Raw genomic sequence first — 26,295 nt, 5'->3', positions numbered from 1 at the left:
GTAAAGTCTTGAAAATCTGTAGTTAGTGCTGGAAAAAGCCGTAGAAACTTTTTGGGAGCACTGTATATCATGTTTTTGAATAATTACTGTATTCACCTTGACAAAATGACCACCATCTCTTATGTCATCACAGTCTGTTCCTAAATTGGCACCTCTTTTCAAAAGACCAGTCTCTTCTTGTGAAAGCACATCACAGGTTCTCATTGAAGGGAGCAGGCATGGAATCCTGCATGGAATGAAGCACTGGAATTCCCTGGAAGCACACGTCACAACTCATAGACCAGGATGCTGGTATGTCAGGCCCTCTGCTCACTGGCAATGCAATAGAGGACACCACCACTAAAGTACCTAGACCCAAACCTTTTCTGAACCTCCCGAACCACAAACCATTTTTGTTAGTTACTGCACTTCTTCTAACTGGACACTGAATAATTTATGTTTTTTTTATTTAATGAAAAAGTGCACACTCAAAGAGGAAAATTTAAAAATTATCTTAAGAGTCTCAAACAAAGTGAAAAAGCGCAACATTTGGGGATTTTATTTATTTATTTATTGTGATTTTTTTTAATATTTTGTATTTGTATTTCATTTACGTTTTGGTTCCACTCATTTGAGGTTTTTTGGACGTTTTGTTCTCAGGATATTTGGCACCAATGTTGTTTTTAAAATGATGCTCATTTTATTTAAAATTAATACCTCACCAAGGCCTGATGCCAAACCAACTGTCAGTCTTCACTCACCCCAGCACATTATATACCATTACAGAAAACTCTAAGTTATTCAATTATTAATTCTCGTTACTGATACCATAGTATCACCAAAACAATGGCATGTTTCTTCTATTTAAATGTAAGCTCACTTCACCTCTCTCTCTTTCTGGTGCTGCTGCAAGGAACAAAAACATAATTTTCTCAGTACAGGTCATGCTTAAACAAATGTGATTGGACAAACAATGTGTGTTTGTATGCGTGTATGATTTGAGCTATCTATCCAGACCAGCCAAAAACAACTGAGTGTGAAGGAGATGATGACAGGAGAGAGAGAGACAATATTACATAGAACCAGATAGGTATAGGATCCTAAAAGGAGGAATTGGCAGGACGGGAGGAAAGGAGAGGAAGAGGAGGAGGGGGTAGATTGAAAAACACATTTACTTAGCGTTTGGCACACGGCTCAGAAATTCAGCGCAGCATGAAGGACAATTTGCAGCTGAGAAAGGCAACACTCCATATGAAGGACACTGGCATGAGAAAGAAAGGGAATGTTAGTGTGTGTGTGTATGTGCTGGAGAAGCCTAATGAGATAATTCCACCTCCATCTAAAGTTCTCAAACTCAAAACATGAGCCCTCAGATTCTTTCCGTTCTTACATAACAGCAGCAATCTGTACAGTTACTGCCGTGACCAGTTCATAAACACGCTACCACATATGTAAGAGTTTTCCAGTTGTGTTTGAGCAGAATTCCCCCTTCACCAAACAAGCCGTCCCATTATAGGGGATCAAACACAAACTAAAACCTATTCCCACTGCAGCAGCGGAGCCGGCGTTGAGTCTCGCTCGTGAAACGCACACTCACACACCCCGCTCTAATTGAAACAGTAGCGTTGGCAGTGAGCTGTCAGCCATGAGCTGAAACAAATGTGTGTTTGATTTGTTATGGTTTGTAAAGGAAGGGGTTAAAGAGAAAAAGCAGGTGCACTAACGGCCGGCTGACAAATGGCGGGTGAGCTATATGAACCATGAAATGAACAATCAGGCAATAGAAGGCAGCAGGCCTTTCAGCACCATGGTCAGCAACAAAGTGCCTGCAACAGCTCGCTGCCTGAGCAATGGTATTCATGAGGACAGAGAGAGTAAAAGAGAGAGAGAATGGGGAGTGATATAGAGAGAGGATCCTTCTGCAGAGAGATTACAGGCTGTGTTTGGATTTCAAAACAATGATTGGAAGAAAGTATCCCATCACAAAAGTAATCAGAAAGAGTAAACATCCTCATCCTGACAGGCCAATGGGCACAAAGTGGTATCAGACTCCGCCTCCAGCATCTCCTGGTGTTTCTCACATCCTCATGCATGATATTTTAGTCAATATATAGTCTGATTAGGCATGGGACGATAACCGGTTTCAAGGTATACCGCGGTTTGGAAAATTCACGGTTTCAAAACCACTAAAATTTTCTGTTATACCGTTCCTGCGGTATGCGCAGTTTTTTTACGTGTCGTCAAAGACGGAAAGTGCCGGACTCCCTCAGTTGTGAGCAGTTAAGAGCGTAACGAGTCACACGACCCCTCCTCCTCCTCCGGATAGCGGTCAGTGAGAGTAACCTGTGTGTAGGATGATGGCCGCATGAGGTGAATCCCTGGAACTTTTTCCCCCGTCGAAAAAGGCGAAGTCTGCTGTATGGGAATTTCTCGGGTAACGTAGACCAATCATGTTCCGTACACAATGATGTTCCGTCCAGATTCCGTTTTTGGCGCCGATCGCTAAATAAATACTTCCAGGTCGTACACAAACGATATATCTGTGTCGTCTTCATTTCTCCCTCTTTCACCCTCAATCAAGACAGAGACCCATTCGCCGGTTGTTTCCGTGTTGAAATAAATACTATTTCCTTATGTGTATGTGCACACATCTTTGTACCTCACCGCTCATAACTTGGACTGAAAGATGAATGTGTAGAAAGTGAGCATATCTCCAAAAACCTTGTTGAGCTGCAGGTTTAATGACTGCATTTTTTTTTTTTTTTACAGAAATTGTTTTGATTTATGTTTTTGATTATTGAGCTATAGGTTTAGGTTAAGTGACTGCATTTTCAATTTTTTTTCATTTAGAAGGATTTTTTTTTTTTTTTTTTTTGCAGAAAATAATTTATGTTCTGATTATTGTTGAGCTGCAGGTTTAGGCTCACTTAAGTGACTGCACATAATTTAATTAACAAGAATTCAATTATTTATATTAATTATTTAGCCTGACATGTTTACCATTCCAAAATGTTCTATATGTTTCTTAAAAATAAAATGTATTGTGTTCAGTGGAAAAAACGTTGTTGTTTTTTACCCAGACATTTAAAAATAACACATTTTAGAGCTATAATCGCAATACCGTGATACCATGAAACCGTGATATTTTTTTTTTTTATCTAAGGTTATCATACCGTCAGAATCTCATACCGGCCCATGCCTAAGTCTGATATAGACAAGTTTAGTTTAATATAGCTATTATGTGGTCTACAACTGTAGAAATATTATAATTTTAAATTATGTGCAGTTCAATGATGGAACAAAATCACATTTACCAGTGAAAACCAAGATATCTGAAGTCGGATGGGGCATGTAAACATCAAAGTTCTTAAAGAAGTTATTATAAAGCAAGTTATTTCAAATTTTTCATAATCCATTTAACTGATATCCATTAACAGATTTGTCACTTTAAAAACCAACAAAATTTAGTGTGTGCCGATTAAATTTAGTCTCCTGCAAATTATCATGAAAAAGCATGATAGGTTAGTGAGCGATCATACATCCATGCTTTTAAGATGCTTTTATGAACATGATTTAGAGCTTTGGTCCAGTATAAGGTCCTTAACATTAAAAAAGCCATTTAAAGCATAAAGAAAGAAGCTACTCTCACATATACCCTGAGTCTTAAACACACAGGCACAGGTTAATACAAGTTATATCACCTATGACAGCTATATGTTCAAGCACACACACACAAATAAACATACGCCTCCACATGCATGCTCCATCACATTCTCACAATCTCTGTGTGCGTGTGAGCCATTTCCTTATAACAAGGTGACCTGCAGTTACTAAGCCATGAAATTCACTTAGGTGTGCTGTCTGTGGCACAGTTTGAATTAATGGCAATAAGTTATGATGGTTTGACCACTTCCATTATGTCCTAAAGCTTAGCTCTGCATTACGTCCTCTTGAGACAAAAAAAACTAGCCTTTTTCCTATCTGTGCAAATGGTATTGGTACCTGACTGTCTTTCAATTTCATTTCAAATTCGGTTACATAAACTGTATTTTCTTTTTATTATGTGAAGACAATATCAGCCTGCATCTGAAGTGATTCCCTACATTCGTCTGTATGCATTCAATGTAATAAAAGTCTCTTGAAAATGAACATATAAATAAATAAATAAACAAACAAGCAAAAATAGGCAACTCGCACTGCTAAGAATGAGTACAGCTTAATATGGGTTATCGTGTACCCTGTTGCTCAATAACCGGACCCGAAATGGAGGCCAAACAGTGCTCATTTCTTTGCTATTTTTCATTTGTGATTCACCTACTTTATATATAATGGACTCCGATCAGGAAAACAGCGATAATGCTAACCCCCTCTTCCAAGCACCAACATAAAACTTTAACATTGTTTTCGCTGACATACTCAATGATGCTGTTACATTATTTTTCAGATTTAAACTTACTCTAGGGTGCACTTATCTAATATAGATGAGGTTGTCAAAATTGTAAGGAACATCAATAAGAATAAGTTTACAAATTACAAACTAAATCAGTAGATTTGCATCATATTCTATTGCCTTCCCACAAAAGTGTGTTTATGAAATTAACATATTAAATATTCATACACACATTTATTTACAACAGTGTGGCCAGACGTACAATAATTATCGTATTTGCACCATAATTTTGACCTCTGTACAATGTACGATAATTTCAGAATTTTGTGACACCAAACGATAGTCGTTGTAATCATAGGGCTTCTATACTCATTGATCTAGCTGTGTGGATCCTAAGTCTACCTTCATAATTGTGAGGAGACTTGAACGTGGTGTTACGTCTTCTCGACCAATCATCGTGGAGATTGACTCTCTCTCACGTTCCTGCCGCACTTAGGTCAGTTGTTTCAAAGCTGAGGTCGATAGTTTAACAATAAAGTATAGAAAATAAGTGCTGAAAAGGACAAATAGGTGTAACATCTAGATAAAAAGTTGTATTCTGAACATTTTGAGCTTCTGGTACGGTACTTGGACATTTCCAATCTGGCAACACTGATTTACAAGCTAGCTATCATTTCCAGCTATTACCAATAATTAAAAACCTATAACTTTTAGATGTAGTTTTGTAACGAATATGCATGTATATACATTGTTTCTAGAACATATGAACACACTGGTATTTTTTTATGTGGTGGAGCCAATTTTGGACACAAGGAAACATCTGAACTATTGTCCTGGGATGACAGAAAAGATCATTACTGCTAAAATGTTTAACTCTTTTTAAAACATTATGAAAAGAAGGAGCGTGGTTCTAAAACCACCCAGAAATAACAAAATGTTGTCATTGTAATGGGGGTGTAATTAAAAACTGCCTCTCATCAAACTGCAGAGCAGATGAATATTCTTTGTCTTCCTCTCGATGAATGTGTGAATACAGAGAGTATGAAATCATTCTTAATTACACATTTGTCACAAGAGAAGCATTCAGTCTCCTCTCTGTGTGTTTTAATGGCACCTTCTTTGCTAGCTGATTAATTCCGCAAAAGCCACATCCTGATGCCTCATTACATTAGAAAACTTTCCCTGCGTCTTTCATGTGAGCATCCATTTTTTCCCCCACTCTCTCTTTCCCGTACTCCTCATTTGTCTCTCCCAAACTTAAAATGTTTATTCAGTGTTCAATGGTTTCAAACGCTGGTGATCTCTAGGGACCAATGGTTTGACAACACGGAAAGCCCGTCACACGTTTACATGGGATAACGAATCAGGCAGAGTTATGCCACAGGATTTCAATTACTTATATTTACGTCCTGTTCCATATCATACATGGGTGTTTTCTTGTTAAGGCGTACATTAAAATTCATCTGTTAACTGGAGTGATGCCTTCCACAAACTACTCAGTAGTCTGTAAAAACCTGCAACATAATGGATGTCATTTGCTGGTTTAATTTTTGTAATGTTAATCTTTTATTAAATCAAGGGATGTTCTCTCAATTACTCAGTCTGACTGTGAGGGATAAATTAATAACTCATTGATATTTAAATGCAAACCTTTTTTGTAAGAGATTCTGCAGATTACCAAAATCCATTGTTCCTGAAATCACATGAAATTAGATTTAGTTGAAAGTCAGCTGCAAAAAGCACAGCCCGAGATTAGGGTTGATATGGAGGATGAAAGATATAGCCTACCAGATACCTGCTATCTCATATCACAACATGAAACATAAACGTTCAGAGAACACTACGACTTTCTATGACTCACTCGGTCATGGACCACCCCGGATTGTTCTGGCATTTTAGAATATTCGAGTACATGTTTACTGATATCTGGGTTTTAATTTGGGGCCGGGAAGTGTTATAGGCTGTTAATCAGGGTCCTTCAGGTACATCCTAACCACGTTACATCTGGCCGCTGAGCCGCCTGGAGCTGCAGCTAGCGCCGCTGATCAAATTCCCCGCTAGTCTCCTGATGAAAACATCATTTGTTTTGCATCCCAGCGCTGAAAAACAGGCCTGGCTGTGACTCTCTTTGTGGGCTCAGCATACTGCAATTTACACTGAATGAAAATGACAGCCACTGAACAGCGGCATAAGCAATTATGGAATGCATGGGCCGGGCAAATGTGTGTGCATTTGAATCACTATAATACAATCTGCACAACCAAAGGCGCTGCATATGTTTCAGCTATTAATGACATGTGAATTCAACCTGCTTTTGACATAAACGTGACATTAAAACGCTTCCTGGGTGAGATTATTATCCAGTCTCTTTATTATCATAAAAACTGCCGGAACATACATTAAAATGACTCCATTTCGTACAAGCTGTGAATGATTCAGCGATATTACCATGATTCGCTTGACAAATTTAAGAGGATATTCGGGTTTATTTCCTCTTCGGAGAGACTGGACCTTCTACATTCAGAAGACAAACACCAGATGTTTACTCTATGCAACCATTCTTTGGTATACCTGCGAGTATATGCACCTCTGAGAATATGAGAGTGAATACAACATCCATCTCAAAGCAAAGTTTTATTTTACTACTCAATAACTGTGAGGACATGGAGATTGAAATTCGGGTTCCTGCAGGTTCCTTCACAGATTAAAGGGTTGGTTTCCTCGAAAAAAAAGCCTAAATCTAGTATCAGACTTACAAAAAACTATTCAATAGGAAATCACCACTGACAGTGTAATTTAGCCCGGGACTAGACATAATCTCTATCTGAGAAACCGTCAGCGAGGGAACTGCTGTGAACAAAAACTACATTTCCTTCTCACCTCTTCTTTAACTGAGCTTTAGGTCAGAATCTTAAAGAAAAGTGGCATATCTATCATCTTAAGATCAACTATCGTTTTCTTTCCTGCAGTACTAAACCTGCTTGTTTCAAAATAATAAAAAATATGCTTTTTGCATTCAACTGGCTCGCTCTTTCTGTCAGGTAAAAATAGCAAGGTAAATCTCAGACTAAATTCCATAGTTGCTGACAAATGTCTGCTTAACTGACAACTTTCCCTAATCTTGTGCTTTAAGGGATCAGTACTCAGTAAACAGAGCCAAGTCTTGATTGTTGTTGGTCCATGTATGATGTTAGTCCCCACACATACTGTGACACAGATCTTTATGTGCGTTATGTGTTCCTCTTTGTTGTTTGGATAGAGTGCGTTTGAATCAGTGTGCCTGCATGCATGCACTCGGTCATTCGCAACGGTCATTCGGTTTCGCAGATAAAGCAGCGTTATGAAAGATTCATGAAGTTTGAGGTGGGGCATGACGCAGGAGGCCTTAAAAAGCTGCTGGCGGCAGTGAGAGTCGTATCTCCCCTGGGGCACATGGGCAGCGCAGAGCCCTGTGGGCAGTACACTGTGGGTAAGAGCTGCTTTGTTTCACTTTTACCCTGCCTCATTCGCTCTAACTGCAGTCATGGCAGACAGAACACACTGTCAGGCCAAATTCTTGATTTATTAATCTGTAGTACTCAGAGTTCTATGGACATGGACCAACAATCAGGAGCAGAACATTTTTTTTTTACATATATACAAATATTTGAATAAAATACATTAAATAGAAATTATGCAAATATGTTACAAAAATAGTAAACATTAATGATTGTTTTGTTTTATTGTGTTGACTGTATTATATATTTTTTTACATTTTAATATACCATACACTACAAATCATTGCTCTTTCTTGTTTTCTACATTTTAGACTAATAAAGCATTTTTTTTATTATTACTATTATTATACAATCAAACTCTCCTTAAACTACATTTCAGCTTCTTGAAAGTAACTTCATGGGAAAGACTTTCACTATATGCAAATAGTAATACTTCCAATATGTACAACAAAGTCCACATGCTGCCTCATATTCTAACATTGGTGATGTGTAAAATTAGGGTTTCATGCATCTCTGTGTGAATTTTCAACCACATTGTATTAAAATGTGAGAATGGATGACAAATCTAGATATACTGTCAAGAATTTTCTGCAATTTGGGGAAAAATGTTGTTTGGCTTCTAAATGTTTCCGAGTAACTTTGTAATTATTTATTTAGACAGCAGCCCTGATTGTGTAAGCAATATACATGTGGGCTAACTTGTCCAAGGGGCAAATTTGCCTATTAATCCATCCCAGAAACACACCCAATGAAACCAAGCTGCTAAATTCAGCTTCGAACCAAAATAACATGTAACCTATTTATCTGGCAAATTACACACAGCATCAATGAATTAATACCTTGCCAGGCATAACATAAGATAAGTGGAGAACACGGCATCTCCCTCATTTCTCTCTATCTCTCTTGGCCAAGTCACCAGCCGGCCCCCTGTTCACGACACCACGCATTGAAAACAACCATATTGGCTTTACTTAACCACATTAGCCATGAACACAGATTGACAGCACCTCTCTGCGCTGCCTCCACATCAAATAATACAGAGCAAATGGCATTCAATACAGCCTCATAACCACAGAATTGGAGATTCAAAAACAATTTTAGAGCAATAAGTGGAAGCCACTGAATGGGATGAAAATGCAAATGCAGACAGCTCTCCGGCACATGTCTCGTTCTAGGCCTCGGTCTGCCTTTCATAATATCCACATTCAATGCATTAAGAGTGTCATACAAAGGCAGAGCATGTTTGCATTTTGTAATTTGTGCCTTTTCATAACCACCAATAAATGTGGAGCTGTTTAGAGAGACGTCTAATGGATGGCAGTGCCCGTGAGCGACAGCAGCACTCGTGAAGATCCCGCTCGTTTGGACGCTGGTGTCTGCACACGCCACTAATTCTGACACACAATTTCTATGAGCTCATCTAGTGAGCGATAACATTCATCTACTGCAAATACAACCAGGGTAACTGAGAACAGACAGAGAAAAGGGGTATGCATTACAGTTTATGAGATAAAGGTCACTAAAGGTGCACTGTGGGTGTAAAAATTAGTGATTAACTGATACATCAGGAGCTGTCGACTGGTTTTGCTTCTGTACCAAGACAAAACCAAAACCAAGTAAACAACAATGTAATATAAAAATCAAACACTGAAATTTCATACCATGCTTTTTCATTTGTAAATGTTAGTTTTATAACATAACACGGAGTAAAGCTAAAAAATAAAACAGGCCCATGTATGTAAATTATACAACCTCATATATAAAATAACTAAAAATAATATTATATTATTATAATACACACACACACACACACACACACAGTAATGGCCAAAAACATCGGCCCCCTTGCAGTTCTGTCAGAAAATGGAACACTTCTCAGAAAATTGCTCCAATTGCAAATGTTTTGGTATTCACGTGCTTATTGTTTTTGTTTGCACTGCAACAACACACAAAAAACAGAGAAGAAAAGTCAAACTTGATAAAATTTCACACAGAACTCAAAAATGGACTGGACAAAATTATTGGCACCTTGTCAAAATTGTAAGAAATAATTGCTTTTCAAGCATGTGATGCTCCTGTAATTTGTATTTTTAGACACACCTGTTGCAAGTAACAGGTGTGGGCAATATAGTAATCACACTTGCAAGTTGCAACCAGTTAAAATGGAGAAATGTTGACTCAACCTTTGTGTTGTGTGTCACACTGAGCATGGAGAAAAGAAAGAAGCGTAAATAGTTGAGTGGCACTGTAGCTAACCTCCCTGGACGTGGACGGAAGGGCAAAATTAATGAAAAATTACAACGAAGGATTGTTCGAACGGTGTATAAAGAACCCTGATTAACTTCCAAACAAATTCAAGCTGATCTGCAGACACAGGGTACAACAGTGTCAGCTGGCACTATCCGTCGCCATCTGAATGAAAAGGGACGCTATGGTAGGAGACCCAAGAGGACACCACTGCTGACACAAAGGCTTAAAAAAAAGCAAGACTGGAGTTTGCCAAAACTTATGTGACAAAACCACAATCCTTCTGGGAGAACGTACTGTGGACAGATGAGACAAAAGTAGAGCTTTTTGGTAAAGGACATCATGGCACTGTTTATAGACAAAGAAATGAGGCCTTCAAAGAAAAGAACACAGTCCCTACAGTCAAACATGGTGGAGGTTCAAAGGTGTTTTGGGGTTGCTTTGCTGCTTCTGGCACTGGATGCCATGACTGTGTAAACGGTATCATAAAATCTGATGATTACCAAAGAATATTGGGGCGCAACGTAGTGTCCAGTGTCAGAAATCTGCGTCTCCACCAGAGATCATGGGTCTTCCAGCAGGACAATGACCCAAAACACACTTCAAAAAGCACTCAGAAATGGTTACAAACAAAGCGCTGGAGAGTTCTGAAATGGCCAGCAATGAGTCCAGATCTGAATCCCATAGAACACCTGTGGAGAGATCTCAAAACGGCAGTTGGGAGATGGCATCCTTCAAATCTGAATGACCTGGAGCAGCTTGCAAAAGAGTGGTCCAAAATTCCAGTAGAGAGGTGTAAGAAACTCATTAATGGTTACAGGAAGCGATTGATTTCAATTATTTTTTCCAAAGGGGGTGCTACCAAATATTAAGTTAAGGGTGCCAATAATTTTGTCCAGTGCATTTTTTGGGTTCTATGTGGAATTGTATAATTGGATTTTACTTTTCTTCTTTGTTTTTTTTTGTGTTGTTCCAATGCAAACAAAAAAAAATAAACGTGAGTACCAAAACAATTTTCTGAGAGAAGGGCTGCATTTTCTGACAGAACTGCAAGGGTACCGATATTTTTGGCCTTGGCTGTATATATATATATATATATATATATATATATATATATACACTGAACAAAATTATAAACACAACACTTTTGTTTTTGCCCCCATTTTTCATGAGCTGAACTCAAAGATCTAAGACTTTTCTGTGTACACAAAAGGCCTATTACGCTCAAATATTGTTCACAAATCTGTCTAAATTGTGTTAGTGAGCACTTCTCCTTTGCCGAGATAATCCATCCACCTCACAGGTGTGGCATATCAAGATGCTGATTAGACAGCATGATTATTGCACAGGTGTGCCTTAGGCTGGCGACAATAAAAGGCCACTCTAAAATGTGCAGTTTTATCACACAGCACAACGCCACAGATGTCGCAAGTTTTGAGGGAGCGTGCAATTGGCATGCTGACTGCAGGAATGTCCACCAGAGCTGTTGCCCGTGAATTGAATGTTCATTTCTCTACCATAAGCCGTCTCCAAAGGCGTTTCAGAGAATTTGGCAGTACATCCAACCGGCCTCACAACTGCAGACCACGTGTAACCACACCAGCCCAGGACCTCCACATCCAGCATCTTCACCTCCAAGATCGTCTGAGACCAGCCACCTGTAGCTGCTGCAACAATCGGTTTGCATAACCAAAGAATTTCTGCACAAACTGTCAGAAACCATCTCAGGGAAGCTCATCTGCATGCTCGTCATCCTCATCGGGGTCTCGACCTGACTGCAGTTCGTCGTCGTAACCGACTTGAGTGGGCAAATGCTCACATTCGACGGCGTCTGGCACTTTGGAGAGGTGTTCTCTTCACGGATGAATCCCGGTTTTCACTGTACAGGGCAGATGGCAGACAGCGTGTACGGCCGTTTGCTGATGTCAACGTTATGGATCGAGTGGCCCATGGTGGCGGTGGGGTTATGGTATGGGCAGGCGTATGTTATGGACAACGAACACAGGTGCATTTTATTGATGGCATTTTGAATGCACAGAGATACCGTGACGAGATCCTGAGGCTCATTGTTGTGCCATTCATCCACGACCATCACCTCATATTGCAGCATGATAACGCACAGCCCCATGTTGCAAGGATCTGTACACAATTCCTGGAAGCTGAAAACATCCCAGTTCTTGCATGGCCAGCATACTCACCGGACATGTCACCCATTGAGCATGTTTGGGATGCTCTGGATCGGCGTATACGACAGCGTGTTCCAGTTCCTGCCAATATCCAGCAACTTCACACAGCCATTGAAGAGGAGTGGACCAACATTCCACAGGTCACAATCAACAACCTGATCAGCTCTATGCAAAGGAGATGTGTTGCACTGTGCAACACTGAGATGTGTTGCACTGGCAAATGGTGGTCACACCAGATACTCACTGGTTTTCGGACCCCCCGAATACAGTAAAACTGCACATTTTAGAGTGACCTTTTATTTTGGCCAGCCTAAGGCACACCTGTGCAATAATCATGCTGTCTAATCAGCATCTTGGTATGCCCACCTGTGAGGTGGATGGAGTATCTCAGCAAAGGAGAAGTGCTCACTAACACAGATTTAGACAGATTTGTGAACAATATTTGAGAGAAATAGGCCTTTTGTGTACACAGAAAAAGTCTTAGATCTTTGAGTTCAGCTCATGAAAAATGGGGCAAAAACAAAAGTATTGCGTTTATAATTTTTTCAGTGTATATATGTGTGTGACCCTGGACCACAAAACCAGTCTTAAGTCATTGGGGTAGATTTGTAGCAATAGCCAAAAATACATTGTATGGGTCAAAATTATTGATTTTTCTTTTATGCCAAAAATCATTAGGACATTAAGTAAAGATCATGTTCAATGAAGATATTTTATATACGTATATTATATTTTGTAAATTTCCTACTGTAAATATCAAAACATAATTTGTGATTCGTAAAATGCATTGCTAAGAACTTCATTTGGACAACTTTAAAGGCGATTTTCTCAATATTTAGATTTTTTTGCACCCTCAGATTCCAGATTTTCAAATAGTTGTATCTCCGCCAAATATTGTCCAATCCTAACAAACTTATTTATTCAGCTTTCAGATGATGTATAAATATCAGTTTCGAAAAACTGACCCTTATGACTGGTTTTGTGGTCCAGGGTCACATATATTCCATGAAAAAAAAAAAAAAAAAAAAAACTATAACGTAAACCATCAAGTATGAATAAAAATGAGTATCTAAACATTTCAGGAAAGCAAAGCAATGCCCTTTAGTTAAAGTCTAAACACAAACAACTTTAGGAGGCTCCAATGTAGCGATCATTTGCTTTGTCTGCAGGGTTTCTTATTGGTAGGTAGAGAGTAGAGGGCTAAAGCCAGAAAATAACAGCTGCACACCTTTCTATATAAGGCATTTCTGTAGCCCCCCATTGTAAATAAACACAGATATAACATCAAGAGAACAATTTAGGCAGTAATTAACGGCGAAGAACAAACAGCGTGGTTAGAGGGGGGCACAGAGCTGATTGAATTAAGTGCACAAACAGAAACAAAAGCTGCAACAAAGCATCAGTGCGCCGCTGCTCACCAGCTCCTCTTTGTTTAATAAACTGCAGACTCCCTGAATGCTAGTCAGCATAATGAATCTGACTTGGGCAGAAGGGTTCTGAAGGGCCCCAAAGAGTCTATTGCCTCAGCTTTCGCATTCAGCACATTGGGGCCACAATGGGTTACAACTCAGATAGAGATCAGGAACTACAAAGCAAGAGGGAGATAGAGAGTCAGCCTGTACAGAACCCTCCTGTTTAAAAACAATGGTCTAATTACAACATTTATAACCCCAGAATTCTGGAATTGAATTTAGCCTCGACTTAAGGAGTACGCTGGCATGAAAAGACTATTTGATTAGAGCAGCAGTTGTTTCATTTTCGGCACAGCAGATTGCCGAGCATCTCGATCCGGCTGCGCAATCTGTATTCATTATGGCCTGTAAAAGGATGATCCTCGGCCCGCCGCTGCGCGCGTTCGTGCAGATGCGCGGTGCTCGGCATGGCCCCTGCCATTCCCTTACAACGCGTCCCGCTAGCCGCGCCAGGCGCAGCAGCACCCGGCCGCCAAATTCAGCCTTTTAGCCACTCAAAAGGGCCCCGCGGGCTCCCTCCCCTTCCCAGCAGTGGCCTTTATCAAAAAGCCCTGAAGTCGAGGCGTGAGATGTTTGGCTCTTTTAATGTATATAAATGGGCCACCTGCCTAGCTGGTTGGTGTTTCGAGGGAGGAGGACGAGGGACTCTGCAGATGTAATCTGAAGCTTTCATGTTGGCAGGGGGTCCGCGCATGGCACGGTCTCCGTCTTTCCCGCAGAGGGAGTGTATTGGGCTCCGTATGGAGCGCAGATGCACCCGCCATCCGGATGATCGCCACGGTGCCGAGGTGCTGCTGGAGCCGCTCTGTGCAGCGTGCTTATATATCTGTGAAATGAGCTTCCTGTGCAGATCCCCCAGCAGCCTGGCCAAATCACAGTACATTAGCCACATTAGCTGCTTGTATAGCAAGACTGTAAATAGACACGCCATATTGGGAGGAAACACTCTGCTTGTGTGACCACATTAGCAATGGCTTGGAATGATCGCAAAACAAAGCTGGGGCTTAATCAGAATGTTTTTCTGAATGAGCAAAGAATATAACCGCTGTTCTACTTTCAGCTGTTATGAATCAAAATATCATATTAATAATAGGGCTGTCAATAGATTACAAATTGTAACTGAAACAAATGAATTGCAATTAAATGGCATGCATGAATATTTGCTGAAAAAAAGACACAAATGAAGATAGTTCTAAGACACTAACATTTGGTGGCAGACAAAAGCTGTCATTATAAGAACTGGATTTTTTTGTACACCAGATAAATATTTTGAAAGCTGTAGTTACAGTAATATTAGTTTAAAAAAAAAATCATCACAACATTTTTATGTTCTGTTCCATTCTGTTGCGCTCTATCCAGCATGTACAGCAGCTGGGGATGCACTGGTAGTACTTCAAGCTTGAATTGCTGCAATGGTAGAAAAATTATTAAAATGATGGCATTTACATATGGGTCAGGGGGCATGATTAATTGTGCTAATTTTTAACAAGTTGCATTTAACAATTAATCCCACTAAATCGACATGTTAAATTGACAACCCTAATTAATAACATAAAAATAAAAACAAACAACATCTGCAAGTAAAATCAGAGCTGATGGATCAAGGAAGGCTGTTTATTTCTAATATCACAGATGACATTTTAATATAACGTTTGTGAAGGCTCCAGCAGAACCTGTATGAGAATACAGGAGGTCTATGTCTTGCTGCTTGGGCTACTTTACCTAAATTACAGGTGTAATCCTCAAACAACCTCACCAAGGGCTGAACAGGACCCCTGCCACATCCGAGACATCTGTTCTCCCCTTCCACACAACACCCCCCCCCCTGGAGAAACCTCAAAAACGGTGGGCAGAGAGATGACAGGGAAATGACTTAAAAGCATTTCCACACACAGACTGGAAGAAAATACCAGCCAATACACAGAAAGACTCTAGAGAAAAGTGAGCAGAACAAATGTGAGTTGAAATAATGTTCTTTTTGGTTTGTTGTTTTGCTGTCTTTATTGTAGAGTTGTTAAAGACAGCATGCGACACATTTAACTTCTGCAATGTAATGCCTTTCATAGTGAGTGAGTGGGTTTTGTGATTTGGAAGACACAAACATAACCTCTATGAAATCTATTAGAATCATTTTACAATCTATTATTTACTATTTTCCTTTCTTTGTACCTGTCTTGTAATGCTATTTCCAGTTGGTAAATCCATTCAAATAATGTTCATTGAAAATGGCTGAATGCTACAGCAACAAAAAAATAATATTATCTTTTAGTTGCATCAAACATTTGTGATACAAAATAATGACATTTTTTCCATTTTGGTCATTCCACCTACTCCTAGATGCGACCTGTTTCAAGCTCTCATATTTGCATATGTCAGGAGACTGCATCGATTGCCCTCTAATCCTACACTTCAACATCAGATACACATGTCCGCATACACACTTACACAAGGATGCACGAATGGTACCGTCCTTGGCCACACAGATCTAGCACCAGTCCTCTAGAGACAGTGCTGCAGACATTCATTACCCCTCCCATCATGTCCCTCAGTCCAGTCTGAAGGACACCAGAAGGGTTAAATGTCCCTGTACGAACAAAATATTGCATGAGTGTGTGTGTGTGTGTGTATGTGTGTGATAAGAGTCCATTATGCAGGTTTACAGTCAGATGCAGAGGCCGGGCTGTGCCAAAGAGCTGATATTACACAGCACAACCTCCAGCAGCCTTCCCAGAAAACACAGCCAAGATCACTCAGCACACGCCCATTCCCGCAAATCTCTCTCACTCGCACACACACACACATACACAGAGACCATCACATTCACACACTCACATAGACACACATTGATGCTGATGCACAAACACACGCTAATGCTACTGTTAATACAAGCACACACCTGCTCCACCCAGTCTCCCTCCACTCCAGCAGAAAAATCAATATGCATCTCATCCATTACAGCACTCATGGATGGGCCAGGATCTCTACTCCCATCTCCATCTCTCCTTTCTCTGTTCTGTCTTTTCCTTTCTTTGTGCAGATACAAGACGTCAAAATGTTTACACTGCGCTGCCGTCACTCTGATGAGCTAATAGCAGTCTTTGACTCTCGTACAGAACATGGAGGGGGGAACACATACTTAATGACATTAATTAGGAACATCATACGAATGACTCAGAAGGTCCTTTTGTCTAGTGTGATCAGGTGTGATCAGGAATCTTTGCTTTTAAAAGGCAATGAAAATGAAAATATGGTCCCACATGTTGAGTCTTGGCACTCATGCTGATGATATTGGTTCACATCTTGCTTCACAATGTACCTTTTTTATGATTATGTGGAAATATTCACTTTTAACAGAAAGGAACAAAAACAGGATTTGGAGAGGAGAGGAGAGGCAAATGTTCCAACATGTTAAGCCTTGGTGCTTAAGTCCTACATCATTTCCAGCTTGCTTTTTATTTCCTAATATTTTCCTATCCTCTCTACTGTACCTTTCAATAAAAGTGCCAAAAAGGCCACAAAGAAAATTAGAAATTTTAAAGCAATACACAAAATCAAACATAAACTCAACATCCTTCAAGCTATCAACAGTGTTTATAGGATTTGTAGTTCTACACTGAATATAAACAAGCATAAAACCATCCAAGCAATTAATAAAACCAGCTTTATCATTCACAACTATACATTATAAATCATGGATATGAACATTACAAATGCCCAGAGCAAAATCACAGTAACTGTAAATTTCCAAAAATATCAAGTATAAAAACAGAGGGAGAAATAACACTGATTAAAAATGCCTATGAATTGAATATAGCATCATAAATCACATCTTTAGATATGTGACCAAATCTAGGTGTTTTCCTGCAAATATGACCATCCTCTTAAATTCAACACAATTAAATCTGATAAAGTATTTTTTCTCCAACACAGGAGCTAGTATAATACACATTTTGGATGCACATTAAAGCAGTTTCATGACGACACCACACACACACACACACACACAATTACAGTCGTTGATAAAACAGAAGCCGCAAACTCCATCCCATCACAAAATAATTAACCTCAGCTCAACAACAAGGAGGGAGTCCAGGTTCTAAGGTAACAGATTTTTTGGGTGGAGAAGAAAAGGAAAAAGACATCCATCCATCATAAAAAAAATGCCGCAGCCAATTTCCACAAAGCCGCTAAGCTGATTGAGACGACCAAATCTGTTTCACCAGCTTACATTTACTTCAAAATGGTCATCTCAGCTCCAGTATCACTCACTTTCACTGCTTCCTATTCCCCTGTTCTTTAGCAAAGAGAGAGTTGGTGGGTGTGCAGGAATAAAACACTCGTCAGCTTCTCTGTGCCTGGCCTGATATCTCTCTAGCGCAGGGCTGGCCAGATCAGTACACTTTTATTTAACTATTCTGTTATTCTGCTTATTTGTGTTCTTATTCTCCTTCTCCTCTAAATTAAAAAAATTATAATAAAATAACAAATAAATAAATTTAAAAAACACATGCCAATATGTGTTGCAGTTGTCTCTCTCTCACAGACGACCCTTACCAAACAAACTCCATTCTGCTAAACCAACCGACCACCCCCACCTCCTCCCACTGAAGTAGATTAAATTCACACTAGTCCTCATTTTAAACGGAAATTGGATTGATGGAGAAAAGATTACGGAGACAGAGGGCAATGTGGTGACAGTGGGAGAGAGTGGGGAGGGTGGAGTCGGCATCAACAAAGCACCACTGAAACTAATAGTGTAAATGTTTCTCTTTTGCCACCTGTAGCGTGTATGGTGTGTGTGTGTGTGTGTGTGTGTGTTTTCTTCCCCTCCTGATCTTTCTCTTTTTTGCCATAGCAGCAAATATCCTGTTGGCGCAGGATGCAGAGTGGTATCTGGCCCTAAAATCGATCAGACTCCTGGACTAGGGCTTCCATTCATCTCTTGCCCATAAAATTTGATTAGCGCTGACTACAGCACTGCAGGGAGATGGGCTGATAGAGCCAGGCTACAGGAGATGGCAACAGCATCCCGCATTTTCATCTAGTCTCTCTCTCGCATGTTATATTTTGTCTCTCTTTATATTTCTTTGTAAAGCACTTCCTATTAATAACAGCCCGTCTCTCTCTCCGTCCCTCCTCATATCATCCTCAGTGTGTGCAATCCTTGCGTGTAGGTATCTAAGATCAGTGAGATAGCGTGCATGTCCTCCTCCTGCCCCTCCTTTCTTAGTGTAAACCGTCTTCTAGCTATTAAACAAAAATGACAGCCATGATGAGGCTTCGACCGGCGTTAACAAAACTAAACAACTGCAGCCCGGCCCAGCCAGCTGGCCTGTCCGGTGGACACGCCCTCTGTTCCCACATATCACTGTGGCATGTGACCACTTCTCTCCACCAATGACAATGTCCTGAGCTCACGAGTGGATACTGTCTGTCTGCGCAGTGACAAGCTAAGAGGACAGGAGAGAAAAAAAAAAAAAAGAGACAGACTTGAAGCTCAACAACAAGGTGAAGTTTGTCAATTTGACTTGCGCACATTGTGTTTCTTCGGGGGAACGCTGCCACTTGTTGATATGTCACGTGATATTTCAAACCATGTGAGAAAAAAGGAGAAATTAATTCATTTGAGAGATAACTTGACTCAATCATCCATAAATTACATTGTGTATAAACCAATCTGTGCGCCTGACGCGTGTACCACGAGGTCTCTGTAAATTGATTACAGGCATGAACTGGCACTTGAGCGTCACGCTTCCGCAGAAAAAGTTATTTAAATTCATGTAAGCCTGCATGATTTAAGATTCATTTGCGATATTCGATTCTTCCAGGAGCCTGAGATGTCATTTAAAGCATCAGTCATCCAATCTGCTGAGGATTCACGTCAGCATAAGGGATGAATTTATTTTGCTGCTAATTGTCTGCCTTTGGGAGCTTGTGGGTGACACTTGTAAAACTTTTGGCATAACATCAATGTGATAATGACAGGCAGACCTCACTTCCCCAAATACCTTTCAATCTTTAATGGCATTTAAAACTTCTAGACAGTTTCATCAAAAGTCACTTGCATTACAATGTGTTTCACGATGCAAGATTGCACCAACAAAATAGAAAGAATGAAAAGAAAAAGACATAGAAAAGTTATTTTAAACTTCAATATTATTTCACAGTTTTACTGTATCTACTGTATATTTTAAATAAATATAGTCTTGATGAGCATAAGAGATGTCTTTCAAAAATACAATTTTAAATAGTAGTGTATGTCAAAGGCCCTCACTGAATATAAGTGTGTAATAAAGTGTAAAAAAAAAAAGTCACTAGTTCATTTAAAAGCAAGTTTCTGATTGCATGTGGTGCTTGGCAAGTTTTCATTCTGAAACATGGATACATCTTTATCCAAGGCTGAAAATTTCTAGGAACATTTTAGATGAGTTATTTTTTGTAAGGAGTCTCTGTGCAGGTCTGGGCTCACCTGAGTCTCTCGAACGTTTTCCACTGTGAAGTTAAACCACACTCTGAAGCGCGGGTTGCACGTGTCAGGCCTGATGAACAGATCAAACTCAAATTCACTGATGTAGTCAACACGGCCCAGGTTACCTATGGAGAGACAAAGAAACTAATTTCAGGCCTTGAATCTATTCAGCAGCTCTATGATATGCTTTAATATATTCATACAGAAACACATATATTTCAAAATGTGTTATTGTTTAGTTTAACCTGGCAGACACAAATATGTCCACACAGAGAGCAGTGACTGGGAGAGATTTCCCTGTAGACTAATAAAATAAACTATAACTCCTACTGATATTTGTGTGTGTTTACAGTATTTCATTTATGTTAAGGGAAATAAAATATTCTGTTGCAGTCTAACCTTTTCTTTCCCCACAGATTTTGACACACACACACACACTCTTACTGGGTGGGATGGAGGAAGTCAGCCGAGATGCTTGGCAGTCGCTCAGGTGACGACTAGACAGCTTTGGTAGCAGATCGCAGAATAACAAGCCTCAACATGGCTGCCTCAAACAAATAAATAATAACAAACCAGAAAACTGCTTTGTTGGTAACATATTATCCTGCAGTCCCCTCACAAATGTCAAATGGCAGGTAATTAAAGTTCAGTCTTAAATAAGCAGACTAATGGGAACACATGGAATCTTGGGAACCGCGGGATCCGACCAGATTTCTTGCGAGGGATTAAATTCCCGAATAAAACACGGTAGCGGTCAGTAACTGGTGTAATTTGAATGGAAGCGGGCGGTTTAACAATATCCTGTTCCCAGCACCCTTTCAGAACAGCATATCTGCACTTTATTCTCATTGACCACCGGTACAGACTGCACTCAGGACTGTTATGCACGCGCTGCACACATGAACCAGTGCTCTCTGCGTCACGCGTTTCATTTGCGGGGTCTGTGCACGCAGCATGAGCATAACGGTCCTCAGAGCAGGTTGTACCGGTGATGACAGAACAGGCAGGTTGTCGATGAGTGACAGAGCAGAATAAGGATGGAGCAAAGTGAGGATGCGCTGTCCTTGAATAAAGTTCAATTCAGTTTTGTTTATATTTTGCTTAGCCTATAATTTTAAATGACAGGTGTCGTTTAATAAATTTATTTATTTATTTTTCTCTGCGACACTTTTCCTACTGTGTTAACAGCAAAATGTTAAACTTTAGTATTTTGACAAGACAAATAAAATAACTAATAGGCTATTTTTGTACAACCTACATTTTTTTTTTCTATGCGACACTTTTTCCTATTGTGTTGTAAATGTTAAATGAATTGTATCCTGACAAGACGAATAAAAATACACTTTTTTCCTACTGTGTTGGCAGCAAAATGTTAAGACACAAGACACAAAGATTAAGTAATTCGTTTAACATTTTGCTGTCAATAAATTCAAGACTCTTGACAAGACGAATAAAATAAATACAATTTTGTGTAGACTACACATTTATTTGTTAGCCTATCTCTCTTTCTTTTAGTAGAGGAAATTTAAATGCGAGATTCTGGAAACGAGATCTAAATTTAGCGGGAACGGTCGGGTTGGGAAGAAAATTATTCTAAGTGGACAGCGGGTGAACAAAGAGTGAGCGGGACTAAAAAAAACAGTCCCGCGCAGACCTCTAACAGGTACTAGTCCAGCAGCCCCATTCTATGGAAATGAGAATAAAGAGTCAACTCATAAGGCTGGACGAAATGAAGGAAGGAGGGAAGGAGGGGGGATGCATCTGGTTGCCCTGCTCATGCAGTCTGGGTTCAGGGAAAGAAGTGTGGAAGTCATCGCCTGGTGGAAGCTAGCTCAGAACTAATTACTGACAGATGGAGTGACCACCATTCTGTCAAACCGGAGCCCAGCGGAACGTTATCCTTCTGCCATAACAGAGACAACACATCCCTAACATTCCCAAACTCATCGCAAACTCACTCTGCCTGTCCACAAAACCAGCGGGTACGGATTCTCTCAGGATGAAACTGTGAAAGTGTGAAGTTCATCCTTTTCAAGTTTCAACTTCCCGATACAGCCAGTTCAGATGATTATAAATAAAGCATGAAAACATGTCACTTTTTTCCCCTTCAATATATAACTTCATAAACTAATTTATAGATTTCTGTTAATTTTCTGAACAGCTGCCCAATGGTTCTAATGGTCACTGCGTCTTTCTTCCAGTGTATTGGGTACAGATTGATAGTGCTCTCCAGATGAAATGGATATTGGCACTTTAGCTGATTAAAGTCACTTTCTTTTAAACACAAATCTCCTGCAGCAGAAATCCAAGTATGACAGCAGTAGCACACTCCTGATGGAAAAGCGTTTTTATAGATTATCAGACAACTAATGTAAAGGTCAATGAGTGACCTTTATAAACATATCTGAATGAAATGGAAAGGTCCATATGTAACGCAAACATGACATGTAGCTTTTATGTGTGGATCAATAGATGCATTTTGCAACATTTTCTGAAAACGTGTGTGCATAAGGGTTCGGCTGGTACAAAAATGTTGGCTTTAGTATGATATCCCTGGTCTCTCGGCATCGATACTAAAACAGTCTTGAGTGACTAATGAAATTAAACTAGGACTACCAATAAATTCAATAATGAATAAGAATAATTTGAGATTAATCTCATAATTAATAATGTTCTTAAATTTGCTAATGATATTGTAGCAATGTCAGTTTTTGGTATTATGCCATTATTTGAGTACCAGAATACCGTAGAACTGTGCTGCACATCCACTTTAAAATGAGGCATCTAGATGAATTTAATCAGTTTTATAGTTCAAAACCTCCAGGGCAGCTAAGAACAAGATGTATTGCCATTTCACATTCCCCTTTATATCTTAACGTGAATGACAGACATGAACTCCCAGCAGAAGTGATAGGGCTCCACACCGCAGCTCTCAGCAACTGAGAAGAGTCAAGTCAAACACACTTTTAACCAAAAATAACATCTGTTTTACAGCTCTAACATGTATTTTTTATACATCAGCCAACCATACAGAGAAAGAGAGAAAGGATCAGTAGCTAAGCCAGTCACTGGAGGAGAAAGAGAGAGAAGGAGAGAATGGGAGATTGGTGGCTGCACCTGTTCCAGACAGATGTGCACGCTAATTCATCATTCATCCATTCCAGAACATTAACCATTTACGTCACTTTTAGCATCAAATATTGGCCATCGACATGCAGTAACAGTGATCCAGCGATTTGGTCTTAATTGCGAGAGTTTAATTGGATGAGATGAGATTTCTCATAGTTTTCATGTGATTGTAATACAAACTACAATTAGTAGAAGAAAAAAAGGAAGAAATGCCAAAACTTGGAAAAAAAATGTATGTGCTTGTATTTGTAAGAAGAGATTATGACTGTCCACCTATCAGCTGATCAGTCATCACTCATCATAAATAAATAAATAAATATATATTAGGGGTGTCAACATTAACGCGTTAACGCATGCGATTAATCTCAAAATTTTAACGTGTTAATATTTTTTTTAACACAAATTAATCGTTTGATAAGGTTTGACCCTAACTTCTTCCTGTCATCACAGCGCGGAAGGTTATCTATCATTGTGTGATGAGGGTACAGCGAACCAGTGTTGCCAGGGTAGTGGCACAAGTGGGCTACGTTGAAAATACAGCCACGGGAAAAATTACAGAGACGTGGGTTGCGTTTTTTTGGGATACTTTTATAATGTACTTTTATAATGATCTAAAATAGATCCTTTTACTAATGTGTATTATACTTGGAATGTATCTCTGGCAACTTAAGAACTGAGAGGCGGTTGTAACATCACAAACAACGTGAGTTTCAGCCAGAGCATACATGTTAAGGCTTTTGCACAGCAGAAATAAACATGACAACAGCCACTATTGATTATATAAGATAATAAACACACGATTACGATAGGATATTTGTATGTGATTTTCCTGAGTGAATGTGTACATCTGAAATGCTAATTTGTGCAGCGATATAAAAGGCTATAAATAGAATATTTTAACAACAGTAAACTATCAAATTCCACGTGATCGCAAAAGGAAGTTATTACAAATACTCGATGGTGGTTTAAAGTGAGTTCTGAGTAAAAGTGTACTATTAATATCATCTCCGGTGATCACCCCCCACTGACCATCGACAGCTCGCCTGTGGAGAGAGTCAGCAGCACTAAATTCCTGGGGGTGCACATCACAGAGGATCTCACCTGGACCACCAACACCATGTCACTCTCCAAGAAGGCACAACAGCGCCTACACTTTCTCCGCCGGCTGAAAAGAGCAAGTCTCCCTCCACCCATCCTCACCACTTTCTACAGGGGCACCATTGAGAGTGTGCTGACCAGCTGCATCACTGTCTGGTACGGAAACTGTACTGCAGCTGACCGAAAGACCCTCCAGCGGACAGTGAACACAGCTGCAAGGATCATCGGTGCCCCTCTCCCCTCCATCCTGGACATTTTCCTCACATGATGCTCCAGCAAAGCCAATAGTATCGTGAAGGACTCCACACATCCCTCCCACAGTCTCTTCCAGCTCCTACCATCAGGAAGACGGTACCGGAGCATCAGAGCCCGCTCTGCCAGACTGCTCAACAGCTTTTTCCCCCAGGCTGTGAGAGCCCTGAACTCAAATCACCCCGCCCCTCTCTGAAACCCCATACAAACCCCCTACCTCCTGAAACATGGACCATCTGAAACTTATGGAACTTTTTTTGCGCAATCGAAGTGTGCTACACACAGGTGAGTGGGCCTGTACAAACCACCTGTAGTAGCACACTCTCCACCTCTATGCGCACTAGTCACCTTTCACACACACTGCTGTGTGTATACAAATCCCACAAAAAGACTCAGTAATATACGTATGTTTACATGCTCATGCACTACAAATCATCCTGCACTGTTCCCCAGCCAGATGCTGACTCACAATGTTTCTCTTCGCACATGTACAGTATTTATCTGAAGCACTCATATAGTTTGTATAGTTTGTATTTTTTAGTTTATGTATAGGTAAAAAAAATTTTTATATATAGTGTATTTATAGTCAAAATCTATCAGTAGGATAGTTGTGTATAGGTTTATATTGTTTTACTTCATTGCTGTATGCCTGTATTTATGTAGCACCGTGGTCCTGTGAGGCACGACATTTCGTTCCACTGTATGTCCCCACATGTAGCGGAATGACAATAAAGCTCAACTTGACTTGACTTGATAAATTGTCTTAAGAAGCATGATGCTAATATTAGCTGTAATGCACTGGCAGAACAGGTCCAATTCTTCTTCATAATGCATTTTGTCATAATACTTCATGTAAGGTTGCAAGAAAATATTTTGTTGTATTTATTTAGAAATACTTCTGATAATAGTTGAGTAAATGTATACTGGGATTGAAGCGATGTGGCTTGGTAAACGTTTTATTGCCAGCATAAAGGCTGATAATGGCTGAATAAAAACAAAAGAATAATGATAAAAGAATAATAAGGATTATGTCTCATACCTGGCGGAAGTGTGAAAGGTTCTGTTTCCTTAAACTAGTTTGTCATGCATTTCTTTTTCAACACATTTACAGGTAAATCCTAGTATTTAAAATTTGTGATTAATCACAGTCCATGACTCTGAGAGCAAACAGGCTATAAAAGGCACAGTCCATGACTGTGATTAACGCGATAAAAAATTTTAATCGATTGACAGCACTAATATATATACTGTATCAACATAAGCCAGCATACACACAAAACGAGTGAGTGTTTCACAAATATGCAGAGGAAAAAAAAAAGCTAAATAATTGCATTTTCATGGGAACAATTTTTTATTTATTTACCTTTTATAAATAAAATTATGCAAAATACAGTGCCAGTAAGAAATAGCTCTGGTCATTAAATGTTTTTAATTTACTTGCTATTGGCAGGTACACAAATGTTTTTTATTTTAGACCCTGGCTACATCTCATGTCAATGAAACCAAAACCCTCAGCTGTGGGGGAAAAAAAGCACTTTCGTGCAGAAAAAAAAAAAAAAAAAAACATTTTATATAT

At 39.6% G+C, this 26,295-nt stretch overlaps 1 protein-coding gene across 5 annotated transcripts in view; it reads right to left on the bottom strand.

The window, feature by feature from the left end:
• Nucleotides 1-26,295, bottom strand: part of bend5 (BEN domain containing 5) — a 338,217-nt gene that overhangs the window by 293,647 nt on the left and 18,275 nt on the right. For all 5 annotated transcript variants that reach the window (XR_009272649.1, XR_009272650.1, XM_058785807.1 and 2 more), the window contains exon 3: nt 20,241-20,365. Coding sequence is in view for 3 of the 5 variants with exons in the window: in XM_058785807.1 (XP_058641790.1) it covers nt 20,241-20,365 (125 nt within the window). In the remaining 2 variants the exon portion in view is untranslated. The remainder of the gene's footprint in view (nt 1-20,240; nt 20,366-26,295) is intronic.

This window comes from Onychostoma macrolepis, chromosome 08 (assembly GCF_012432095.1).
Source record: "Onychostoma macrolepis isolate SWU-2019 chromosome 08, ASM1243209v1, whole genome shotgun sequence".
Classification (NCBI taxonomy): domain Eukaryota; kingdom Metazoa; phylum Chordata; class Actinopteri; order Cypriniformes; family Cyprinidae; genus Onychostoma; species Onychostoma macrolepis.
The sequence above is the reverse complement of the archived record's forward strand: the minus strand, read 5'-3'. Positions and strand labels throughout refer to the sequence as shown.